This window comes from Podarcis bocagei (genome assembly GCF_964188305.1).
Source record: "Podarcis bocagei genome assembly, chromosome: 10".
NCBI classification, from domain to species: domain Eukaryota; kingdom Metazoa; phylum Chordata; class Lepidosauria; order Squamata; family Lacertidae; genus Podarcis; species Podarcis bocagei.
In genome coordinates this window covers 78,488,016-78,509,898 of record NC_138135.1, presented here as the reverse complement: position 1 = coordinate 78,509,898, position 21,883 = coordinate 78,488,016, and the positions used below count along the sequence as shown (strand labels likewise).

General features: G+C 45.1%; 1 protein-coding gene across 6 annotated transcripts in view; it reads left to right on the top strand.

Moving 5' to 3' along the window:
* Positions 1 to 515: 515 nt before the first annotated feature.
* The window catches only part of ITPR2 (inositol 1,4,5-trisphosphate receptor type 2), a 390,831-nt gene continuing 369,463 nt past the window's right edge, over positions 516 to 21,883 (top strand). For 4 of the 6 annotated variants that reach the window (XM_081210607.1, XM_081210606.1, XM_081210609.1 and 1 more), the window contains exon 1: positions 517 to 1,232. In XM_081210607.1, the coding sequence (XP_081066733.1) occupies positions 1,141 to 1,232 (92 nt within the window). In that variant the 5' untranslated portion in view covers positions 517 to 1,140. Of the gene's footprint in view, positions 1,233 to 21,883 lie in introns of all 6 variants that reach the window. The other 2 variants (XM_081210608.1, XM_081210611.1) reach the window with 2 other exon arrangements.

Sequence of the window (21,883 nt, the reverse complement as noted above, 5' to 3'; positions counted from 1 at the left end):
CTCTCAGTAGTTATTCTGTAGTCACTGGTGTGGATACACAACCTGTAGGGTTAATGTTGCCAACTTTCATGTCACAATTGCAGACATCTTTGTATCACAGAGTTGGTCTGTCAACAGGTTTGGTGTCTGAAGCCAGCTCCCCACAAAGCACATCCCTGGGGATCCTGCCACCTGCCGTTCTGTGTACATGACCAAGCCAGCGTAGAGGTCGCTGACGCAAAAGTGCAACCATGCTGGGAATGTGAGCTTGGGAGAGCTCATCTAGACTATGTCCTGCCATGTGATGCCCAAAATCTTCCTGACAGCACATATGCAGACTGCACTGAGGCGTCCTTCCTCTGAAAATACAGCTGGTTATAAGTTATAAGTAAGGTAGGACGGCATGAATCACTTCTCCACATTTCTTTGAACAGCACAGGCAGAGATTGCTCAGCAGAGAACACACCTTGGGGCATTCCTCTCCCCCCCCCTCTTCTTTTACCTTCCCTGAGCTCCGCCCCACAGCGCAGTCGGCTCTTGCGATTGGTTGGGACGACGCCGAGAGCCTATCCTCAGCTGACTCAATGGGAACCAGCTCTTGGGGGTTTTTTATTTCTTTATTTTTTGCAAGAGTTTCAGTTTAGGCAGAAAAACCTGGAGAAATCAGGGCGCTGGAGCAGGGCTGACAAGAGGAGAAGAGAAGCGGTGGTAAGGTGCAGGAAGAAGAGGCGCAGGAAGAAGCGTGGATTAAAAGAGTTAAAAGAAGACAAGGAGTTAAACGAAGAGGCGAAAAGGAGAAGGAAGAGGAGGGTCTGACGAGCAAGGCTGCAACTGCTGTAGCAGGGACCACGTTTCCTGCGCTTTTGGAGATAAGCGCAAAAAGGCGCAAAAAGAGGGAGCCTTTTGTGGCAAGTGGCAGCCCAGGAGCAACCCCAGGAGTTAAGGGGGCTGCTGGGTCTGGGGTTCCCCCCGCCCCGAGCTGCAACATCTCCTTGGAGGCACGGATCGCCACCAGCTGGCGCTGTTCGTGGCTGGCTGGGTGGGCGAAGAACTCATTTGCAAATTGACCAAACCGCTGGTTTGCCCGAACCCTTTTTTGCAAGGTATTCTTTAAATAAAGGAGTTTTGGTAGGCAAGAAAACGCGTCGAAGATGAGACAAGATGTCTGACAAAATGTCTAGCTTTCTGTACATCGGGGATATCGTCTCCCTCTACGCCGAAGGCTCGGTGAACGGCTTCATCAGCACTCTGGGGTAAGGATTGTGTGAACGGGAGGATCCGGCCTCGGCTTGAGGGATGCGCGGGTGCGGGTGCGCGCGCCTTTGGTTACCAGCGCCTTGCTTTTAGAAGACCTTCCCTATGCGCTTCTTGCAGTCCTTCTTTACTTTCGATTTCCTGGGGAGCTACCGCTGTTCAGCCTTCTTTGACTTTGAGAGAAAAAGGACACCAAAGTTGTAAGGCACAGGAAGCAACAGCTGGAGAGGAATGGGCAGCGGCCGCAACCCTAGCACTGAAGCTTCTGCTATTGCGCGGCGTAAAGAGAGGAAGAGAAAAAAACGTAGGAAATTATTTTAAGAAGCCGGGTCTCTTAAACTTCGGGCAACTTCGCTGCGTGCAGGCGTAACCGCGCGCTGGCCCAGCTGAAAGTGAGAGCGGCGGCAATCTAGCCAAAAGAAACAGCAATTTTAAGACGCATTTGTATCCGTGGGAAAGGGGTTGCAGTGCAGTTTTGTCCACGTCTGCCCTGTTCAGTTCAGTGAGACTTACCTCTAAGTGAAGTGGGTTACATAGGATCGCAGCCTTAAGCAATGTGCTCAATTTTGCCAGGGATCAGTGAGATTAAAGCGCTTACCCTTGCACACCTGAGCCTATGAATGCTTGCCGGAAGTAAGCGTCGCTGCTTACTTCCCAGTAAACACGCACGAGACTGTCATTTCTTATTTTCCCGCTGCTGCTGCAGTACTGATGGCTAAGCTATTTACTTACTGTTGTAAGTAAATGCTGATACCTTTTTTTGTTGCATTCCGTACATTACCTATTTGAATCTAATAATCTGCATTAGCTAGAATGTGCATTTGATTTTAAAACGTCCTTTTCAGTTTGTTTATCCCACATTCACAGTGTTCATATGTGTACCTAAATAGCCCAGGAGAAGCACAAAAGTGTCTTCAGTATCATATGTGAAAATATATTTTGGTATCAAAGCAAAATAATAATAATAATAATAATAATAATAATAATAATAATAAAAAGTGTGGGGAGAAATTGGTCTCATTGTTTTTTTATAGGTTTTGAAAGATCTTATTTTAGCTGCTGCAAACTAAGGGAACTGCAGATTTTTCTTTGCATAGTCAGTTCACACGTGCATGATCACTGACCATAGCATTGTGATGACTTTGCTCCATGTGTATGTCTTCCCATGATGGGAGATACACTTTTTTCTTTTAAAGTAACCCTCTGCTCAGTTCTTTAAACAATAAGCCATTTAAGCATGACCAGGAGCCTGTTCTCATGGATGTTAGAAGTTTATGGATGTGCAGTTTATTCACCCGAGTCAACTGAGGTGCCTGTTTCCAAGCAGGGGGCTTATTGCGTAAACAGCACTTCCTGCTGAGGTTTCTGCTTTCATGCGATTACTAAAACAACGGCTCCTCTCTGCAATAGCTGCTTTCACGATAAGCTTTTCAATCAATCAGCCTGATAATAGTTACCATGACATAAACCTGGTCCGTAAAAACAAAAAGATAGCCATTATGCCACTTGTAAGAACTACTTCAAACTTTGTGGTATACAGTACTTCATCGGTATTGTGAACAGTGACTACCACAATTCACTTGGATAAAGTGAATGTGGGCTGAATAACTGTACTTCATTGAACATTATAGTTGACAAGCCTCCAGGTTTCCACAGTGCAAACTTGCATTGGTTTCCAGGTTTTATGCCACATTTCTGTTCTCATTTTTGTATCTGTATCTGAATAGGTTGATGCAGATAGTCTCCACAAACAGATGTTCCTGGCCTGTATCACTTGGAATTTCAAGGGGGCTATTGTTGAATGCTTCCCTGTACACACAAAAAAAAGACTTTATTCACATAGAAAACTAGATGTCAGGAAGGTTTATAACTTACCCTTTCCCGTAATGTGTTAGTTCTCTATAGGTTTGAATGGGGGAGCAGTTAAAACTGATTTGCAGTCTGAATTTGTGCAGTCTAGGACAGACAAAAGGAAGTACTACTTCATACAGCACATCATAGTTAAGCTATGAGGTACAGTATCACAAGATGTAGTGATGGTTGCCAGCTTGGAAACCTTTAAAATGAGATTAGGCAAGTTGATGGCATGTAATGCTTCCAGTGGCTACTCTTCATGAATACCAATTGCTGCGGAGCAGGAGACTGCTGTTGTGGTCCTGTCTGCTTGTGGGTTCCCCATAGGCATCTGGCTGGGCCCTGTGTGAAGACATTACTGGGATAAAGAGTCTTTGGTCTGACTCAATATGGCTGTCGTTCAGTTTTATTGCATGATCTCAGTTAATGACTGCAGTGGCAGTAGCCGCCCAGAGTGGCTGGGGAAACTCAGCCAGATGGGCGAGGTATAAATAAATAAATAAATAAATAATAATAATTGCAACTTAACCTACACTGTGTATTGTTACTGCTTCCTAGAGTTTTGTCTCGCAGTCACCAACTTGCAGTTGATGGGGCAGGGGAAACTAGTCTGGCTGTAACCCTTATTGTGGGGAGTCTGAAATCAGTAATCTGAAAGTGATTGTGTCCCAAAATTAAACTAAAGATTGTCAGATTTATGGTTCTATCCATGTGTTGAATATTTACATGTTATGCTCCCTGCTGCCTTGTGACTTTCTTAGTCATGTCTCTGAGGTGGAATGTATTTTAAAGAAGAGTAGTATTGACTTGCCTCCAAAACAAATTCTTTCTGCTAGAAATAATGTTCTGATTGTGTTATGTACAAAGCATCCTGAAATGACTGTAGGTGATACTTACCGTAAGTTTGTCCCTTTAAAAACAAGACAGTGTAATGTTGCAATCCTATGGAGCAAGTCCTATTGCACATCAGCATAGATAATTCTCAAGTTAATGCATAAGATTGGATTTCATGTTTCTAGCCATGTATTTAAATGAGTTTGGTATTTGGTTTTCAGACTCTTACAAGGTGAAACTGTATTTACAAATCTTCAAATGTAGTTCTTTCAAAATTAACATATATTATTTTTCAAAAAAATAACTACTGTTTTCTTTATTTAAGGTCCCTTGAAGAATTGAGTACATTGGTCACCATGCATGTTGTCGTCTTCTCCTCCTTCTCCTCCTCCTCCTCCTCCTCCTCCTCCTCCTCCTCCTCCTCCTCCTCCTCTTAGTTTTTAACTGGGGTGTTTGTGTTACTTCCTGGTGCAACTGGACTTCTCTGTGACCCTTCTCCTCTGCAGGGAGGTGGGACTGATTCAGGTGGTCTGCCCCCCCCCCCACTTAATGGATCCAAATGGTTTCCAGAGAATGCTGGGGATGTTTTCTCCCACGTTGATGGCCTTTCAGCTGATTCCCTGGTGGCCCGCTGGAATGTGGCGTTAACTAGGGCTATCGAATATCCGGCTCCGAAGCGCCCTCTCCGATTGCATGGAGCTCAGACAGCCCCATGGTTTTCCCCAGAGCTGAGGGCAATGAAACAATCGTTGAGACAGCTAGAGTGCTGGTGGTGGAAAACTCATTCTGAATCAGACCGGACACAGGCTAGAGCTCAACGTTGAGCCTACCAATTGGCAATAGCGATGGCGAAGAGGACCTTCTTTACTGCCTCTATTCCATCTGTGGAAAACAGCAGCAGGAGACTCTTTCAGGTGGTTCATAATTTAACGGAACCACCTGTACCATAAGGGCCTGATAAGGCCCCCAAGATCTCCTGCAATGATTTTGCAAAGTTTTCTGCAGATAAAGTCGCTCAGATTCAGAAAGAGGTAGACTCCACCATGGGAGCAGGGCTGTGGCAGGAGAGTGCCAGAGTCCTGTCTAGTCTAGTTGCATAGGATCAATTTCAATCTTTTACCTTCAAGGATGTAGACAGGTTGCTTGGACAAGTGAAACCAACCACCTTTCCCCTTGATCCTTGCCCATCCTGGCTAATAAGAGCAAGCCGGGAAGGGCTGGGCGATGGGCTCTGCGATGTGGTGAATGCTTCCCTCTGTGAGAGAGTCTCCCCAGCCCCGCTGAGAGAGGCAGTCATTAAAGCGCTTCTTTAAAAAACATCTCTTGACCCGGCCGATATGGCCAACTATTGCTCAGTCAGTCTCAAATCTTCCATTCTTGGGCAAGGTGATTGAGTGGGTGGTTGCTGAACAACTCCAAGCATGCCTGGAGGATGCGGACCATTTGGATCCCTTCCAATCAGGATTCAGGCCTCATCATCATGGGACTAAAACTGCCTTGGTCGCGCGGGTTGATGATCTCTGGCGGGCTAGGGACAAAGGTGAGAGCTGTTTCCTAGTTCTGCTGGATCTCTCAGCGGCCTTTGATATCATCAACCATGACATCCCTCTGGACCGTCTAGAGGAGCTGGGAGCTAGGGCAGGTAGACTGGTGACTGGGAGTGGCCGCTGAGACCATATAACACCAGTCCTGAAAGACCTACATTGGCTTCCAGTACATTTACAAACACAATTCAAAGTGTTGGTGTTGACCTTTAAAGCCCTAAATGCCTCGGCCCAGTATATCTGAAGGAGCATCTCCACCCCCATTGTTCACTGAAGTCCAGCTCGGAGGGTCTTCTGGTGGTTCCCTCGCTGCGAGAAGTGAGGTTACAGGGAACCAGACAGAGGGCCTTCTCAGTGGCGCCTGCCCTCCCTCCATATGTCAAGGAAATAAACAACTATCTGACTTTTAGAAGCCAGCCCTGTTTAGGGAAGTTTTTAATGTTTGGTGTTTTATCACTTTATTATTATTATTAATAACATTCTGTTGGGAGCCACCCAGAGTTGCTGGAGAAACCCAGCCAGATGAGCAGGGTATTATTATTATTATTATTATTATTATTATTATTATTATTATTATTATTTACAGAGCAAACAGGTAAACAAGGAATGGTACATATATTGTCTCTATAATTGTCTTTCAATTCATATTCTTTTTCACAGTTCATTTATGTTTGGTGAGAGACATTTTTTGTCATAGACATCTTGCAGTTGGGGAAAACGGGAGTGGGGGAGAGAGATGGGGATGTTGTTCTTTCATTCTACATATTCTTAATGTAGGGGGGGTTGTGTCAGCATCACATGGGTAGGTTTTCTGTTTGTATATTTATTTATTTTTATTGATATTGTGAGAGGTTAGCATTTCCAAGATTGGTTGGCTGTATTTAGTTGATTGCGGTGTGGCTTACTTGTGGAAGATATTTAATAGGGCTAGTTCTGGAGTTGCTTCTATTACTTGTTTTGTTATTTTGGGAATTTCCTGCGGCACTGATATCCAGAAGGATTGGACTTTGGGGCATTCCATATTGTTCTCTTCTTGATGAAGACTAAATACGTTTAGAACTTTGGGTGCAATACAGCAAATTTAGGCTGCAAACTTATATGCACAGAACTGAGAGATCAGTGGAACTTGCTTATCAGTAGATATGTAAAGGATTGTGTTAAAGCCCATTGATTTGAAACCAGTGGGTAGATAGCTTGATCATGCCTTATTGATTTGGCACTCATTATTATAATTGTTAACTTCTTAAGCACTGCTCCGCTATGCTTGTCAAATTGTATGTTTGTTTAGCCTTTAAATTGTGATTTCAATCGGCCTGAAAACACTACTTGGGCACGTGTTTGGTGATGGCTTTCTATCTTTACATAAGGGTATACAGTGGTACCTCAGGTTACGTACGCTTCAGGTTACAGACTCCGCTAACCCAGAAATATTACCGCGGGTTAAGAACTTTGCTTCAGGATGAGAACAGAAATCGTGCTCCAGCGGTGCGACAGCAGCAGCAGGAGGCCCCATTAGTTAAAGTGATGCTTTAGGTTAAGAACAGTTTCAGGTTAAGAACGGACCTCTGGAACGAATTAAGTACGTAACCACAGGTACCACTGTAATGCAAGAGACATTCTTTTGAACACTTCTTTACTTGAAGGCTTTGTAGCATATGAAAGCTTCATGAGTGCAACTTTGATGATAAAGATATACTGTATAGCATATTCTCCCAACTCTAGAGAGAAAAAGAGGGATACTTCTAAAGTATATTAACCTTTTTCTTTCACTGTGGAGAATAGGAGGCCTTGTTGCTTCCACACTTTACATATTTATGAAAGCTAAGAATTTGAGTGCCGTTTTTGTTCTTACAGGAGATCTGGTTGTACTTTATGAACCAGAGCTGCAGCCCAAGCAAACTGGGTTATTGGAAGGGTGCAGTTTGTGCCCATGTACATGTATTTACATTCATGTGCCCTATTTATAACAATGTGTTTGTCTCACTCAGAGATTTAACAACAGTGGTACCTCGGATTAAGTACTTAATTCGTTCCGGAGGTCTGTTCTTAACCTGAAACGGTTCTTAACCTGAAGCACTACTTTAACTAATGGGGCCTCCTTCTGCTGCCGTGCCACCGGAGCCCTGTTTCTGTTCTTATCCTGAAGCAAAGTTCTTAACCTGAAGCACTATTTCTGGGTTAGCGGAGTCTGTAACCTGAAGCATATGTAACCTGAAGCGTATGTAACCCAAGGTACCACTGTACTTCTAGAGAATTAATTTTGTTGGTGAACACTTTTATTTGTTTTGAGAAGACATTCCTTATCTCTCCCAAATTCTGACAGCATTTTTTTTTTTACCAGAGACTCCCGAAAAGAGGAACGGCATTTACATTGTTTGTGGTCCTACTGTAATTCTCTCTGAAAGCCAATGGAAAGCTTTATAATAGTTTCCATGATGTGTATTAAATCCAAAGCAAACATACACGCTCATGAGGCAGTCAGTAGATGTGTCTCATGGATTGTCTGAATCATGAAAGGTTTGTTGATGTACTCTGGAACAAAGCAGCTCCATCCAGTTTGGTATGTGGTTTGCTTTTGAAATTCCAATTTATCTGTAATAAAACACATAGTAGTGGCTTTTATTCTCTGGACAGTTACGCTCCTTAAACCACATGGGTTTTAATGGATTTAAACAGTATAAACTTGTGAAAAAATTCAGCCAAACTGAGAAATCTACCGTATTTTTCGCCCCATAAGACACACTTTTTCCCCTCCAAAAATGAAGGGGAAATCGGGGTGCGTCTTATGGGGCGAATGCCTGCAAGCCTCGTGCGCCCGGCAGGAGGTCCCACCGGATGCGCGAGGCTTGGGGCGGCAGCCTGTCGCCCGAAGCACGGGGAGCCCTCGGGAGGGCTCCCCCTGCTTCGGGCGAGTGTCTGCAAGCCTCGCGCACCCGGCAGGAGGTCCCACCGGGTGCGCGAGGCTTGGGGTGGCAGCCTGTCTCCCGAAGCACGGGGAGCCCTCGGGAGGGCTCCCCCTGCTTCGAGCGAGTGTCTGCAAGCCTCGCGCACCCGGCAGGAGGTCCCACCGGGTGCGCGAGGCTTGGGGCGGCAGCGGACTGCTTGCGCGCACCTAGAAGCTTGGGGCGCGCTGAGCTCAGCACGCCCCAAGCTCCTGGTGTAGCGCAGCTATCCGCTAGCCCTGGGAGAGCCCCGCGGCTCTCCCAAGACTAGCGGACTGCTTGCGCGCACACAGAAGCTTGGGGCGCGCTGAGCTCAGCAGGCCCCAAGCTCCTGGTGTAGTGCAGCGATCCGCTAGCCCTGGGAGAGCCCCGCGGCTCTCCCAAGGCTAGCGGACTGCTTGCGCGCACCTAGAAGCTTGGGGCGCGCTGAGCTCAGCACGCCCCAGGCTCCTGGTGTAGCGCAGCGATCTGCTAGCCCTGGGAGAGCCCCGCGGCTCTCCCAGGGCTAGCGGACTGCTTGCCGGCACGCAGAAGCTTGGGGCGCGCTGACCTCAGCTCGCCCCAAGCTTCTGGATTAGCGCAGGGGTCCGCTAGCCCTGGGAGAGGTGCCCGGCTCTCCCACGCTAGCGGAGACCTTGCCGGCACGCAGAAGCTAGGGGCGCGCTGAGCTCTGCACGCCCCAAGCTCCTGGTGTAGCGCAGCGCACCTGGGGGGGAAATAATTTTTCCCCCCTTTATTTCCCCCCCAAAAATCTAGGTGCATCTTATGGGCCGGTGCGTCTTATGGGGCGAAAAATACGGTACTCTAAAGAAGACATGCACAAACAGTTCTGCAGCAGTTCTGCCTTTCATGGGATTTCTACACCATAATCATTTATGGTGATTACTGTTTTACACCAGTTTTACAGTCATTTACAACAGTTTATAGATCTGCAGTTCTCACTGTTCACTAGGGTCTACCTGTTCATTAAATAAGTTTAGATGTGTGGTGTAGGTGTGCCCTTATTCTAAATAAATGTTTTTCAAAAGTAAACATGATCTACAATATCGTGAAAAGTGAGGAGCAGCATGGAAGCGAGTGGCTGCCACTGCCACAGACACTGCCACTGCTCCTCATTTTTCAGAATATTGTAGACAGTGGCGGGTTCTGGCAATTGGCGGGCCGGATTGAGGACTCTGGTGGGCTGGATCCAAACCTTAGTTTGAGGACCCCTGCTTTAAAGTAAAGATCCATAGATTTAGCTAAGCATTCTTTACACACTGCAAAGTATCATTTCTGGTTCCTGGGGGGATGTGCACCAAAGTTTAAGTTAACCAAGACTAATGCATGATTAGAGACTTGTTATAGACCCAATTTCTGCATTCACCACCTGATGAAGATCACCTTTTGGTATTAATATTAGGTCTATGCATGACATTGATTTACAGTGGTACCTCGGGTTAAGTACTTAATTCGTTCTGGAGGCCTGTACTTAACCTGAAACTGTTCTTAAACTGAAGCACCACTTTAGCTAATGGGGCCTCCTGCTGCTGCCGCGCCGCTAGAACACGATTTCTGTTCTCAACCTGAAGCAAAGTTCTTAACCTGAAGCAATATTTCTGGATTAGCGGAGTATGTAACCTGAAGCGTATGTAACCTGAGGTACCACTGTAGTGGCTTTCCCCATTAGAAGCAATATCTTTGAAAAAAGTGAATATGAGGGCTAAATTGTGGACATATAGAGAGCTGTTAACCGAAGTAGAAAATCAGGTAAAATTAAAAGACTTTGAAGATAAGAGAACTGGTAACAAATTGGTCACAGTTTCATCAATTAAATGATATTTCTAAGACAGAAAGGTTTTAGTTATGAGTTATCAAGATTTCAGAAAGATGTCTTAGAAAATAATACAAAATTATTCTTGAAAATGTATAATTTGCTCCTGGAATGGCATACAAAAGACGAACTGGTTAAATCAGTGATGATACACTGGGTGAAATACTTGGGACATAATATACAAATGATAGACTGGGAGAGGCTATGGAAAACAGATTTGAAATTCATTGCCTTTTTTCATTGAAAGAGAACTATATGAAAATGATGTACTGGTGGTATTTGACCTCTGTTAACTTAGCAAAAATGTATAGAACGAGCACAAATATGCTGGAAATGTAAAGAAAAAGACGGTACCTAATATCATTTTTGGTGGACGTGTAATAAAAAAATTCTGGGAGATGATATATAATGAAATGAAAAAAATGTTTAAAATAACTTTTGTTAATAAACCAGAAGCTTTCTTATTAGGAATTATAGGTAACAAGATTCCAAAAGACCAGAAAAGTTTGTTTATGTATGTGACAACAGCTGCACGGATACTACTAGCCCAGAGATGGAAGGAAGAGACAATCCTGACCAGAGAAGAATGGCAAATCAAGATGATGGACTATGCCGACATGGCAAAATTAACTGGGAAGCTCGGAAATCAAGAAGACAAGAACCTTAAAAAAGAATGGGGAAAGTTTATAATTTATTTATGAAACCACTGCAAGCAGGTTAACACATTTTCAGGATTTTAACCACACTTGTAAAGTAACAGAAAGTATAGATAATTTAGGATAACAATTTGGATAAGTATTGATATGCAGTTGTAATTATTATGTTATGCTTGATTGAGTGGAGTCCAGATCCTTTTCATGCATAAGGAAGCAAAACAATTTCTTTCTTCTGTTCAGAGTTGTCTTATTTCTTTATGCCTTTTTTGGTTGTCCAGGCTGAAAGGGTACTCTTGTGTGCTTGAACTGGGGAGAGGCGTTGAGGAGAGTCTTGGAGCTGGAGCTCTTTGAGAATGTTGTCAGCCTGCTAGTTATCACCCAGGTTCTGGTTTGTGCTGGACTATGTCTGCTTCTTTTAGAGCTGATGTATAAGGTCGAAGAGCCCTCCGCCATACCAGTGTGGCTTGGCTGATGCCCTGGAATATTTAAATGGTGGCTTTGCTGTATCTTAGGTTTCTAAGCTTCAGTAGTGCTTTGAAAAATGAATGAGCCTATACTGTTCAAAGTGAATTTCTAGATCTCTCAGGGTTTCCCCCGTTCTGCTTTCGCCTCTTGGAACCCGGTCAGCTCTTTCTGTGTCATTGGGGGACAGTGGGATGTTTAAATTCAGGGAGAGTATCCAGTCAATAATGAACTGAACCACATCCCCACTTCCTGGATCTCTAGTAGGCCTCTTAGATGATTCTCTCCCCCCCCCCCCTTTCCCGTCTGATTGTTCCTCCAGCTTCATAACTAAAAATCTCCAGTCATTTGTAAGAGCTGGATCTCAGACTGGTTGGTTAGAGCAAGATTGTGTGCATTATTTGCTGTTTTAGAAATATCTGATACTTGGTTAGAAAGCATATCAAATTTCTGCTCGAATGGAGCTAGAGCATTGGTTGCCAGATGTGAAATGTATTGGCATTATTTTCAGCTCTCCCACCCCACTACTTAACCATCTCCCTGTCTGAACACTCTCTCAGAAACTGCTCCTTTTATTTTACCTTCCAAAGTACTGGCTCCACTCCCCCCCCCCACTAGCTCCCTGGTGGAGTTCTGAGGTACTACATCACCAGACTCTGGTCTGACTCTGCTGTCCATCACAGTCATCTGGGGTAGCTAAGGGGCCTGGATTGGGTTCCTATCTGGTAAAATGACCAGATCCAGAAGAACCACGGCCAGCCAGCTCTGCCCACCCCTATGTTTTGCTGTTTTGGGGTCCTTCACTAGTCATTGCCAGCCAGAACACTGTTGGAGGTTACTTTTCAGCCACCCTTGCTTTTCTTGGTTGCAGTGGAGGCCTCCGTTACCCAGCCAAGCGACCTCTCCTTTAGCTTGACCACCTCCAGCAGCAGTGGCCAAGGGGTGCCAGAATTGTGGTGTACAGTGGTACCTCGGGTTAAGAACTTAATTCGTTCTGGAGGTCTGCTCTTAACCAGAAACTGTTCTTAACGTGAGGTACCACTTTAGCTAGTGAGGCCTCCCACTGCCACTATGCGATTTCTGTTCTCATCCTGAAGCAAAGTTCTTAACCCAAGGTATTATTTCTGGGTTAGCAGAGTCTGTAACCTGAAGTGTCTGTAACCCAAGGTACTCCATGCCAAGAAAAAGTCACCTGATTTATTTCTCCATATCAGGTTGCTCTTTAAAAGGCACAGGATCAGAGACGGGGGCAGGAGGATTGGAAACGCAGCTGAGTGGTAATGATGTGGGTTTCCTGGAAATTTTTGAAACGTTTTCCACAATTATTTCCCGCTGCCCAAAATTAATAGCTATTGATTCAGTGTGTTTATTTTTTTTAATTATTTTTTAAAAAGATATTTATTAAAGTTTCCATTTTTTTACAAACAAAAAGAAAAAAGCAGACATAAAAAGAAAAAAGTTAAAAACACATAAATTTCACAACTTATTTTCTCATAACATATTTCCCTGACCTCCTCATACCTCCCCTTCTTGTATATCCAGTTCAAATTATTTGTGCAGCAAATCCATATCTCAAAGCATTACAGCTTTAAAACAAAAAAACACCTTATTTTCTCTCCAACATCTTAGGCTATTATAACCTTAAATTCTTACTTATAAAAAGAAAGTCATTTTATAATATTCCTTTATACCATTACAGCTAGAAACCATTTCAATCCAACATCATTCAACATTCCTTAATTTTACAGTATTTTTGTAAATAGTCCTTAATTTTTTTCCAATCTTCTTCTGCCGACTCTTCTCCCTGGTCACGGATTCTGCCAGTCATTTCTGCTAGTCCCATACAGTCAATCAGCTTGATTCAGTGTGTTTATTTGATTTACATTTAGGCAACAAAACAAAGCACGTATGTCATATTAATTCTACCTGCTGTGCAGAAACTCTGAAAAGTTTTTCCAATAGGAAAATGCTGTTGAGTGGAAATATGTGGAAAATATTAGTTTGTGTAGAAAGTAAATACAGATCAAATCCAGCACAGGCCTAACTCGAGTGGAGGTGGGGAGTGAGGATCTCTTTGAAGTTCGATCTTTTACATCAGAGACGGTACATACGGCAGGTTTTCCCCCAGCTTCATCAGTTCAGAGCGTGTCTGTTTGTTTTTCAAATCATTATATTTTCCCAAACACATGCGTCCAGCTATGGGGTGGCATTGCAGGAGTGTCGGTCCGTCCCTTGCTCCGTGACCCAGTGCCCCTGCCGTGGGGCAAACCGCGGGTCATCGAGACAGTCCTCCACTGCCCTGGGGAGGCTGCCAGGGCTAATTACCCCCATATCAGCCCTGAATTATCAAAACGGCTGGAGTCCGATCGTGTGGGAGTCCGCCATTTCCCACCGCCGGAAACAGGAAGTCCATCAATTCAATACTTGAGCCATTGGGAGGGGAATACTTTGGATCCTGCTGATTCTTGGAAGCCTTGCCAGCAGAATGTCCCATTTTGTGTCCTAAAGCCAGCTTCTGCCAGTGGAAGCATCTCTGGGGGCAGATCTACACCCATAGAGCAGTTTTCACCAGTAGTGGAGAGTCTCAGCAATGCGACTCTGTGCCCCACTGATGGGACTCCTCTTTCCCAACCAAGCCTGCAGATCTGGGGTTTAAGATTGTACTGCCTGTGTAGTTAAGTTTTCAAACAAATTCAAAGCTTTGCTTGAAATTTATTTTTGCTGGAATACTTGTGAATATTTTAAGACACAACCACTCAATAGCATACACTTCCCTTACTTTATTTAGATTTTAAGAAGAAAATGAAAACACCGAAAAGGCTCCTCATACTAATTTTAGCATGCTTGAAGAGTTGTTCATATATTATGTGCTTCTTTGGGATCATCACCTGGGAAATAGTTCAGTCATTTATTTTAGATTTGAATAGCGATGGCCTGATTTGCAAGCAGAGCTATACCATGGGTTAGCTTTGCAGGGACAATCTTTTGTGAACCTTGGACTTGCACACGTTACCCTCTCTTCTCCTCTAGCATGGCCATGAGGCGATCAGAAGCTTCTGTCTCCATTTTAGACCACCAAATTTGGGATTGTGCCTGAACCCTAAATTGCGGTTAATTTTATTCATGGCTGGTTGAAATATTATAGTTTCTTAAACATGGTTGTAGGTTGATTTATTTTCAACTAGCAAAGATTAACCAGTTTGTCAGGACTTGATGTTAAAAAATCTGTGATTAACCTAAAATGGAAGCAAAATGAACTTCTTGTGGCTGTATCAGAGGACAAGGGACCCTACAAGTCCCACTTTGCCTTGTCTTCTAATGCTAAACTATGGTTTAGCCAAGTGTAATAATTTCAGTTGCTCTGTTTGACTTGTATGGTAGTCATTAATAATGTTCGTAATTAATGTCATGAAACAATGTCTTTCTAAAAGTGGAAATTTTTCCATGCCATATCACTGCTGCCTAGTGGGGCACAGCTCTCGATTAAGGCTCACTTAGCAGCCAAGTTCCTGGTTTTCATGGTAGCATAAGAAAACCAATGCAAAACAATGCATTTCTTCCTCTGGCAAAAGAAAGTGTTTGCGTAATAAGAACTACCGTACTTTTCCATGTATAAGACTATTTTTTTCCTTTAAAAATCATGCTAAGAAGTGGGTGTTGTCTTATACATGGGGGCGCCTTATAGACAGAAAAGTATGGTATGTCACAGAAGATAGCGGAGTTGCTTTAGGGTATTGCTATTATGCAATAAAACTTGGAGAGGTGTTTTCAGCAGTCAGCATGGGGCGGGGTGGCTTTAGCTGCATGAAATAAATCACTCAGCATGACTTGGGTTGTTGTTTTTTGAGTGCATGAACGAGGGGGGGGGGTTGTGGTGCTCTCAAGGTGGCAGGCTGGCACTTCAAAGTAGTGTCACAGCCCCAGTAGGCGTTGAGCCCAAGTAGGAGTACACCCTGTAGGAACGAGAACAGCCCTGGGGCTTCCCCATGGACCTAATATTTGACATTAGTTATAGGTACAGCAGCAGTGCCAGGAGCATTCTGCTACCACATGACATTACAGCGGTTGTAACCTGAGGCAATTTACTGATTTTTGCAATAAGTTTTATTTACAGCTTTCCCCTATATGCTAACTGGAAGTCATTATGCTAATTCACAAAGCCACCTGTTAGATAATGCCTGGGCTGTTTCCAGTTTTCTGGGGGCCCTTGGGCACAGGACTCGGTCCCCGGGCCCTTTGCCCCCTCCCTTTCCTCCTCAAATCACACCCTTCCTTCTCAGCCCATCGCCTTTAGACTCAAACAAATCTTAACCAACATGGCATCCCCAGTTTTCTGCGGTTCCTATCAGTAGCTGTTATCTGAAACATGCCTAACAATATATGGATATTCCTGCTCCATTAAACTTATTCCATACATGGAGTCAGTGCTATTTTTCTAGAAAAAGAAGTGCTGGAACTCACCATAAATGTCTCCCTTGTTTTCTTATAACGGCAATGGTGCCCACCTGAGAGGGGCCAAAACTGAGTTCCAGTGAGTTCTGGCTGAAAACAGCCCTGCATGGAGCTGATGGAAAATTTGCATTTTAAAAGAACATGCTTTTAACATCAGCCTGACACATTAATGTAAGATGGGAAGCCTTTCCTGGCTTGAAGATAAATGGTGGGAGTTGCATTGAGTTGATTAAATACAGTATTTGTATTCCGCTTTTCTAACAGCAAATGCTGAGCTCAAAACAGCTCACAATAATTACAATAGCATTAAAAAACACACACATTGCAATCACTACAGTGGTACCTCTGGTTGTGGATGGGGTCTGTTCCAGAGCTCCAGCTGGATCCTGAGGTTTCAGCAACCAGAGGTGCCTGTTCTGTGCATGCACGTGGCATGTAGAGCGCTTCTGTGCATGCCCGAGCAGCGAAACCCGGAAAAATACTTCCGGGTTTGCTGCTTTCACAACCCAAAGTTTACAGTATCTGAGGGTAACCGTAAGCTGAGGTTCTACTGTATAATATAAACCACAGAATAAAAAGCAAACCACAAGAACAAAACCACCAAAACAATGGCAGTGGCACAAGTACTCTCAGCTGCCACCTTGATGCCTCAAGTTTGACCATTTTTTAAATATGCCATTGATGGGCGAGAATGGCCCCAGATTGGAGACGATGGTGGGAGCAGAAGTGAGTGAGAACAGTAGGGAGGATGCAGCAGGCAAGAGGAAGATGGAGGAAAAAGGCACTCTTTGTGGGGACAGACGAGCAAAAGAGGTGGTTGCTGTGGTGTGGTATGTGTGTGTGTTGGGTGTCGGGGAGAAATGTCAGCAACAATGACCTACCTTGGATGCCAGCTGTGTTGTGCTTTCCATGATGAATGGGCTGGGGAATAAGAAGGTCCTGGAAGGGGCATTTGGGTCTCAGTATAAACCCAAACAAATTCTGCTTCTCTTTGGGAATAGGCTTTCCACAGTGTTGCCTCCTCTTTGCCTAAGTGAACCCATAGCATTGGCTGGCTTTCTGTGAGGTTTAAGCAGTGAATGAAGTGGGGGAAATGAGGATTTTCTCTGAACACAATGAAAGGAAACCTTATAATAAACTAACTGAAATACAAAGCTTTCCCAGCACATTACCTTCTAGCTCTTGTTTTCCATCCTGTTTCTGCATTCCAGGTCCCTTTGCAAGACTTGTACTGGGTACTAATTCCTTAAGAAACACTGAAAACGTTCATGTTAAGAGTTTGGCCTAGTGACAACTTACTTGTTCCACTGCCAGCCGTTCATGGCTTTGCTTTTTAGGCCAGAGAGATGAAGAACCAGTACCCGATGTCAGCTGGAAGCTGTTTGGGCTTTCTGCTCCCATCAGCTATTACACAGCCCAATCCCCACAACACACTTTTGAGCTGAAATTATCCCTGAATACTCACTCTCTCCTTTGTATGGGTCCACTTAGTGGGCAGTTGGTAGTTTAGTATTGGTCAGCACCATATCATATCTTGCCTCTCAGCACTCCATTCTTCCTTGGTCAATTTTTGTTTTCACCTCTTCGGACTCGCTCAAGAATAAAATATGGCCATCCAGGTTTTGCTACGGGAAGCAGAGATAGCAAGGCTTAGCTCTTGCTGCTGCTCTTCATAATAATAATAATAATAATAATAATAATAATAATAATAATAATAATAATAATTTTATTTATATCTTGCCCTCCCCGGCTGAAGCCGGGTTCAGAGTGGCTAGCAACAGTAAAATAATACAGCATTCTAAAATCAATTCATTATAAAATCAGTTCAAATCAAATTCATGTGCTCTGCTCACTTCTGCATCTCCTTACATCTCGCACCAGGTACTCATGTTCATGCATAACTTCCACTTGAGCCCAGCACAGTACTTTTTCTTCCTCTGCACTTCCTCCAACCTATGAGTCCTGGAGATGGAAGTTAATTGGGAACAGAGAAGAGGAAGAGGAAGACCCCCTAGAGAGTCTGCAATAATTTGCAGCCAGCAAATTGGGTTGGGTTGAAACTTGCAACACAGTTTTCTCAATAAAGTTTTTTTAAAGGTACTTTCACCCATCTGCAGATTGAAACCTTCCCCTTGCTCCTGGTAGCTGGCAGGCAAACATGGAGATTTCAGGTCAGCCCTGGAAGTTTGGCAACCCTAGTTGTTGCTCAGGAGGCCCTATATCATATTGCAAAGGCCCACTTTCCACCAAGTGCATCTCTGAAGATGGCAGAACATAAAGCAGAACCTCAGTTGTGAAAAGCAGTGCAGAAGCAGGTTCCTGTGGGAGGTGTTTTCTCGAGGATGTAAATGGGTGAAAATTTCCTCGTTAATTCCACCATGTAGTTTTGATTTCTGGCAACTTCCATTTCCCCTTCAGCATGTATGCTAGAGCAGGGGTCCTCAAACTTTTCAAACAGGGGGCTGGTTCACTGTCCTTCAGATACTGTTGGGGACCGGACTATAGTTTGAAAAAAATATGAACAAATTCCTGTGCACACTGCACATATTTTATTTGTAGTGCATAAAAAACAGGGAAAAATACAATATTTAAAATGAAGAACGATTTTAATCAACATGGGGTGGGGTGCTAGCCATGGCCCCTTTGTTGCTCCAACTCCCCACACTGCAGATCCACGCAGTGGCGTAGCGTGGGGGGTGCAGGGGGCCTGGCCGCACCGGGCGCAACATCTGGGGGTTAGGGTTAGGGGGCGCAAATCCACGGGTTAGGGGGCGCAAATCCACGGGTTAGGGGGCGCAAATCCACAGGTTAGGGGGCGCAAATTACTTGCCTTGCCCTGGGTGCTGACAACCCACGCTACGCCACTGGATCCACGCGCTTCTTTCCCGCCCAGCCCGAGTTTCCCACGCTTACCCAGATTGAAGAACATGGTTCCCTTGAGGCTGCTGCTACTGTTGCTGCAGGTCCTTGCCTCCAGCTTCTCCTGGGTCTTGTGCAGCAGCACAACTTGGTAGTGGTGGTGGTGCTGCCTCTCCTCTTCGGCCTGCTTGTCCGTCAAAAATAAATCCTGTGCAGCATGCTGGACTCTGTGGTCTCCACCGTCTTGAAGTGCACGCGGTACTGGGCCAGCCCCAGCACGAGCAGCGGAGCCCAGCAGCTGCGCACCAGCACCAGCTGCTCATTCAGGGGCAGCTCGTGGAAGCAAGGCACGTTCTGAATCTTGACAAAGTGCAGCGTCTTCGCCATCACCGCCGAAACCAACTTGCACGCCACCTGCGGACTCTGCAGAGCCACGTGCTTCTGCAAGCTGCAGGAGCAGCTGGGACCTGCCGCATGCCTGCTGGAACTAGCCGCCGCCACCACTGCCGCCGCTCCTCACTTTTCAGGATATTGTAGACAGTGGCAGGTTCTGGCAAGTAGCGGGCTAGATTGAGGACCCCTGTGCTAGAAGAATGCTATCTGGATTGTTTACTAAGCACTGCTCAGTCTCCATGGGAAAACCTCACCCCCTGGAAAAGTCCTCAGAACATGAACCCCATGTAGTAGTTCTGTAATCTGTCTGTGACCTAGAGTAATAAGGCGAGAGTGTCAATAATAATAATAATAATAATAATAATAATAATAATAATAATTTATTATTTATACCCCACCCATCTGGCTGGGTTTCCCCAGCCACTCTGGGTGACTTCCAACAGAACACTAAAATACAATAACCTATTCATGCAGAAATTAGGGGTGTTTCTCTAGGGAACTATTAGGACACCCCAGAGCACTACTCATTTACAAGCTGCAGGTTATAAATTGCTGGTTTAAATTTCAGAGAGATTTGCCAAAATGACATTATGCTTGCTAGGAAGTGGATAAGTTTTGTTGATTGTTCAGTGTTCGGGCTTTCAGAGAGTTGTTCACTGGTAGTGAATCTACCTTAATTATGCTTTCTCCAATGTGCTTATAAAAGTCATAGATGAAAGGATTCATGTAACTTCCTTTGGGAGTGTTTCTATAAACGAATAGATCTCACTGCATGAATGTTTCCACTGTTTACTAAATTTTCCCTTTCTTAACATGCAAATAGTTTCTCATGACAACTGACTTCATGTTAACTGTTTATTCTTATTGTTACTTTAACTTCCCTTTTGAGAATTGCTAGATGTTGTAGAGTGACTGTTGTTATATTTACAACTCTTGTTAGATAACAGCTGAAATGCAGAGTTCATTGTCCTCAGTGTCCAGGCTGAACAAAGGGGGTGGAGATGCTCCTTTGGGTATACTGGGCCGAGGCCGTTTAGGGCTTTAAAGGTCAGCACCAACACTTTTAATTGTGCTCAGAAACGTACTGGGAGTCAATGTACGTGTTTCAGGACTGGTGTTATGTGGTCTCGGCGGCTGATCCCAGTCACCAGTCTAGCTGCCGCATTCTAGATTAGTTGTAGTTTCTGGGTCACCTTCAAAGGTAGCCCCACGTAGAGTGCATTGCAGTAGTCCGAGCAGGAGATAACCAGAGCATGCACCACTCTAGTGAGACAGTTTGCGGGCAGGTAGGGTCTCAGCCTGCGTACCAGATGGAGGTGGCAGACAGATGCCCTGGACACAGAATTGACCTGCTCCTCCATGGACAGCTGTGAGTCCAAAATGACTCCCAGGCTGCACACCTGGTCCTTCAGGGGCACAGTTACCCCATTCAGGACCAGGGAGTCCTCCACAGCTGCCCGCCCCCTGTCCCTCCAAATCAGTACTTCTGTCTTGTTAGGATTTAACCTCAATCTGTTAGCTGTCATCCATCCTCCAACCACCTCCAGCTACTCACACAGGACATTCACCGCCTTTACTGGTTCCGATTTAGAAGAGAGGTAGAGCTGGGTATCATCCGCATGAACACTGAAGAACACCCAGCCCTGATGATCTCTCCCAGTGGCCTCATATAGAGGCACCCCACAAGTGAGAGCCCAGGTGTCTGAAAACTCATCCCCCAACACCACTTTCTTGACACGGTGCAGGAGGAAGGAGGGGAACCACTGTATAACAGTGCGCCCAGCTCCTTTAGACGGTCCAGAAGGATGTTATGGTTGATGATATCAAAGGCCGCTGAGAGATCCAGCAGAACTAGGAAACAGCTCTCACCCTTGTCCCTAGCCTGCCAGAGATCATCGACCTGCGTGACCAAGGCAGTTTTAGTCCCATGATGATGAGGCCTGAATCCTGATTGGAAGGGATCCAAATGGTCCGCATCCTCCAGGCATGGAGTTGTTCAGCAACCACCTGCTCAGTCACCTTGCCCAAGAATGGAAGATTTGAGACTGGGCGATAGTTGGCCATATCGGCCGGGTCAAGAGATTTTTTTTTTAAGGAGCGGTTTAATAACTGCCTCTTTTAGCGGGTCTGGGGAGGTTCCCTCACAGAGGGAAGCATTCACCGCCCTGCAGAGCCCATCACCCAGCCCTTCCTGGCTCGCTTTTATGGGCAAGGATCAAGGATACAGGTGGTCGGTTTCACTCGTCCAAGCAGCCTGTCCACATCCTCGGAGGTAACAGATTGGAACTGATCCCATGCAACTTGACTAGACAGGACTCCAGCACTCTCCTGCCCCGGCCCTGCTCCCACGGTGGAGTCTACTTCTTTCCAAATCTGAGCAACTTTGTCTGTAAAAAACTTTGCAAAATCATTGCAGGAGATCTTGGGGTCTTTACCACTCCCTGGTGGCAAAGGTGGTTCCTTTAGATTGTGAACCACCTGAAAGAGTCTCCTGCTGCTATTTTCTGCAGATGCAGTAGAGGTGGTGAAGAAGGTCCTCTTGCCATTGCTATCGCCACTTGGTAGGCTTGACTCTAACCTGTGTCTGGTCTGATTCAGAGTGTTTTCCACCACCGGCACTCTAGCCGTCTCAAGGATCGTTTCATCACCCTCAGCTCTGGGGAAAACCACGAGGCTGTCTGGGTTCCATACAATTGGAGAGGGCGCTTTGGAGCCAGACAGCCGATAGCCCTGGTTAACTGCATTCCAGCAGGCCACCAGGGAATCAGCTGAAAGGTCATCAACATGGGATAAAACATCCCCTCCCACTCTTTGGAAACCATTTGGATCCATTAAGTGGTG